General features: G+C 43.9%; 1 protein-coding gene across 1 annotated transcript; it reads right to left on the bottom strand.

The window, feature by feature from the left end:
- Positions 1-482: 482 nt before the first annotated feature.
- On the bottom strand, positions 483-3,239 carry LOC103357908 (cytokine-inducible SH2-containing protein-like). Its single transcript, XM_008282667.1, has 3 exons — positions 3,084-3,239; positions 2,267-2,423; positions 483-2,044 (listed from the first exon to the last, which is right to left on the bottom strand). The coding sequence occupies exons 2-3, from the start codon at positions 2,403-2,405 to the stop codon at positions 1,539-1,541; spliced, it is 645 nt and encodes a 214-aa protein (XP_008280889.1). The 5' UTR covers positions 2,406-2,423; positions 3,084-3,239; the 3' UTR covers positions 483-1,538.
- Positions 3,240-3,415: the final 176 nt, after the last annotated feature.

Here is a 3,415-nt window from a genome sequence, read left to right as displayed (position 1 = left end):
TAAATAAAGATTGAAACGTCCATTAGACTGTTTTTACAATGCATTACTGCCGCTTTGACCCTGAGCTGAGCTTTTCTTCCACCACTGCATGCAAGTGCTGCTGAACCGAGGCGTGCATTCAGTATAATGCTGCGTTAAATTTGCGTGAAACAACACCATCCTGATAAACAGACATGTGATCCTGATAGACGCCGTGTTTGACAGAAGTGTTCAGATGATGCAAAACGTTTAATTATGGACTCAGAAATGATTTAAACCTTTCAGATTAGTCAGTTGAGGCAGGGAGAGACAAACAGAGAGGCTATTCTCAGTTGGCGCAGCAGTGTATTAATAACTGCAGCTCCTACTCTAATCCTGATAAGAGGCTTTCTCAGCACTGCTCAGTTCCAACTCGTGGAAACCAACTCAGAAGCGTTTCCATGAAAACAGTAATACCTCACATCTATTCATTCAAAAGTGGAGGAAAAAAAAAAAACAACCACTTTGAAAAGAGAAAACATTTCTGGTGTTTATTTCTCTGAATTTCAAAGATCATCTTCTAAGAATAAAACCAGTTAGCAACCAGATGTCCTGTACTGGCTTTAGTTTTCATTGAAGAGCAATTGATAGTGGTTATGATTATGTGCAAGGATGTGGTTCTTATCTGATTTCTCATCAGGAGATACTGCACATGAAAGAAACACAGAAGACACACTGTACTCTATCTTTTACTGGGTCTTTCACAATGACTGGAGAACCACTTCTACCCCCCAGTCTGCAGATCATGTAGCATCATCCTGACCACAACCCTTGTTTTTTTTTTTTTTGTTGGATGGATTCGATTTAAACATGTGAAGAAGGAAGAGAGTCATCAAGTTGACAAACCTCTTGTACGCCACCCGTCTCAAAACTCATCAACATGCATACCAGAAAATAAAAACAAAAAGCAGAAATATGTTCTGAAGCATTTCTGCGACTTTGTGATGACCACAGTTGTGTCCAGGAGTTCCAGGTGTGGAGCATGAGATCGCTGCCACAGCTCATGAGGTCCACTGATTCAGTGAAGTGTGAATAAACATTGCTCTGTTCGAAGAGTAACCCCGCCTCTTGAGCTCCGACGCAGAGAAAAAAAAACAGAGATCTTAAGACACAAAACCCAAATTATTTCTTATGTAATCTCTGCAGAAACAGCAAAGCAATCAGGAGCTACTTTTCCAGGGATTTATTCAATCATAGGTTTGGCTGCCTTTTTTGGAAAACGACTGACGTTGGAGGACCTCTCATTGGTGGCAAAAGGTCAGAAAAAAAGATAGCAATCAGCAATGACTTGCATGTTGGCATTTCACAGTAGCTGAAGCAGACATATAAAAATAATTTAAATAAAACAGCACTGCAGTGAGATTGTGTTCCTTCATGAGCAGGGAGGTCACACTGAGACTTATTGTACTAAAGTCATTACAGTTGTCTCCCTCTGGACCGTCTTCTGCTGCCTGCTGTCTCAGACTGCCAGCATGGAGTGTGACCCTGACCCTGTCTTTGTGTCCCAGGGACAGAGATCCTCATATTGAGAAAGGGTAGTCCTGCAGGTAGCGCAGCAGAGGATTTGGGAGGGGCAGCTGGTCGGGGCAGTTTGTGCGTCTGTTGATGGTGAGGCGAGTCAGGTGCTGCAAAGAAGGGAAAACCTCCTGTTTGTGCAGCGGGTACGTCAGCTTCAGAGGGACTCCGCTGTCTTTAGCTGCATGCTGTGCAGGGTCGGCCTTGGTTTGGGGGCGAATGTCACTGGACGCCTGGTCCTGCAGTGTCTGTCCTGAGCCAGAGTAGTGCTGTATGAGGCTGAGAACATCCGGGAAGGACTGCAGGTGAGGCAGGCTGGGGGAAATGGAGTCGAGCCAGAAGCAGCCCCTGTTGTACTCGATGCGCACGCTGGTGGGTCCATAGCGGGTCTTCACAGACAGAGCCAGCATGTACTGAGGGTGGCTGCTGTCCCGCACCAGGAAGGTGCCTTCAGACTTGGTCAGGAGAGCTTCCCGAGCTTCACTCGCTGAGATAGGACCCCAGTACCAACCTGGAAAAAGACATCATTTATTAACATGGACGTTTGGGTGAATAGAACCACATTGAGGCTGTCAGGGCCAAGTCTGATTCCAAAACTCACTCTAGTGCAGAAACAAGATCACCCCCCCTCAGCTGTCTACTGTATTCAATAAATGACCGAACTGGATTCAGACACAAACTGTTGCTTCCCAGTGGAACCAGATGTGAAGTCAGAGTCGAGCTGCTGGTGTACCTGAGGTGTGTAGATACTGGAAGGTGGCGGTGATGCAGCGGAGGTCTTCTGTGGGATCCCAGTGTGGAGGGGACGGCTGTGGGCAGCAGGAACCTCCTCGTTCTTCATGATGGAAAATGGTCACTGCCCGGGCAACCATTTCTGACTGACAGGAGGCCTGAAAATTATATTCATGTTAGAGGATAAACAAAATAATCATATTAAACTAGACTCTAACGGATTATGCTCCAAATAGTCTCTGAAGTAAAGTTCAGCTGTTATATTTATGTTTTGGTTGCACAATATTAGCTGATAAACCTTCATAATTACTGATGAGCAAAGGAGCACAAAACCAGGCAAGCAAAAAGATCCACAGAATAACAATAAAAAACAACTATAAAATAACAAATTAATAAGTCTGCAGACAGCATGCAGTCTATTCAGTATTAGGATAGTGTAATTTATAGCCAACATTTTTTATAAGAAAGTGCAAAAACAAAACAGATTTTTGTAAATTCATGCAAGTTCTTTGTTTAATTTTTATTATTTTTTTGGATCAGCACTTAATAGCAGCTGTTGTTTATGGGTTCCACACAAACAACTACCAATAATAAATAGTAATTATGATGCCAATTCATGCTACTACGTAGAAATGTTAATGATAGTAAAGTAAAATACTTTGTGCACAGAGACATGCACACATAACACGAGCGATTTAAAATCATAATGGCAGCTTTACTTTATGACACAACAAGCAGCTCTGCAGAATATAAATACACAGCGTAAATAAATGCCCCCCAACTACTATCTACAAACCCCGTGTCTGAAACCATCTCACCTTAAATCCAGAGCGACCATAAGGTTTGTTAGAAAACCAGCTGAAGAAAAGTCCGATTTGAATATTTAATTGTCACAACAGTCCTCGGATGGCAGCGACATTAAACATCCCTGGAAAAGTCACAAAATGAGAAAAAGCGTCCGTGTGCGTCTCCGGCGCGGAGCTGAAGTCAAAGTGAGAGCCTGCAGCCCAGCGCCAGAAAGCAGCTCCGTTCATCTGGACTGACGGAGGTTCCTGGAATCAGTTTCCAAGAAAGGTTTTGCGTTTCAGCGCCCGCAGTGACAGAAAAGCTGCAGCCAGCAGCTTCACACAGCAACACACACACACACACA

The sequence above is a fragment of the Stegastes partitus genome, unplaced genomic scaffold (assembly GCF_000690725.1).
Source record: "Stegastes partitus isolate 25-593 unplaced genomic scaffold, Stegastes_partitus-1.0.2 Scaffold281, whole genome shotgun sequence".
Classification (NCBI taxonomy): domain Eukaryota; kingdom Metazoa; phylum Chordata; class Actinopteri; family Pomacentridae; genus Stegastes; species Stegastes partitus.
This window is presented reverse-complemented; position numbering and strand designations above follow the sequence as displayed.

Excerpts from the sequence above, each read along its gene's own strand:
- LOC103357908 (XM_008282667.1), bottom strand. The coding sequence starts at position 2,405 with ATGGTTGCCCGGGCAGTGACCATTTTCCATCATGAAGAACGAGGAGGT. Across the intron at positions 2,045-2,266 it reads CCAGTATCTACACACCTCAG|GTTGGTACTGGGGTCCTATC; the intron begins GTACACCAGCAG and ends GTCTTTTTCCAG.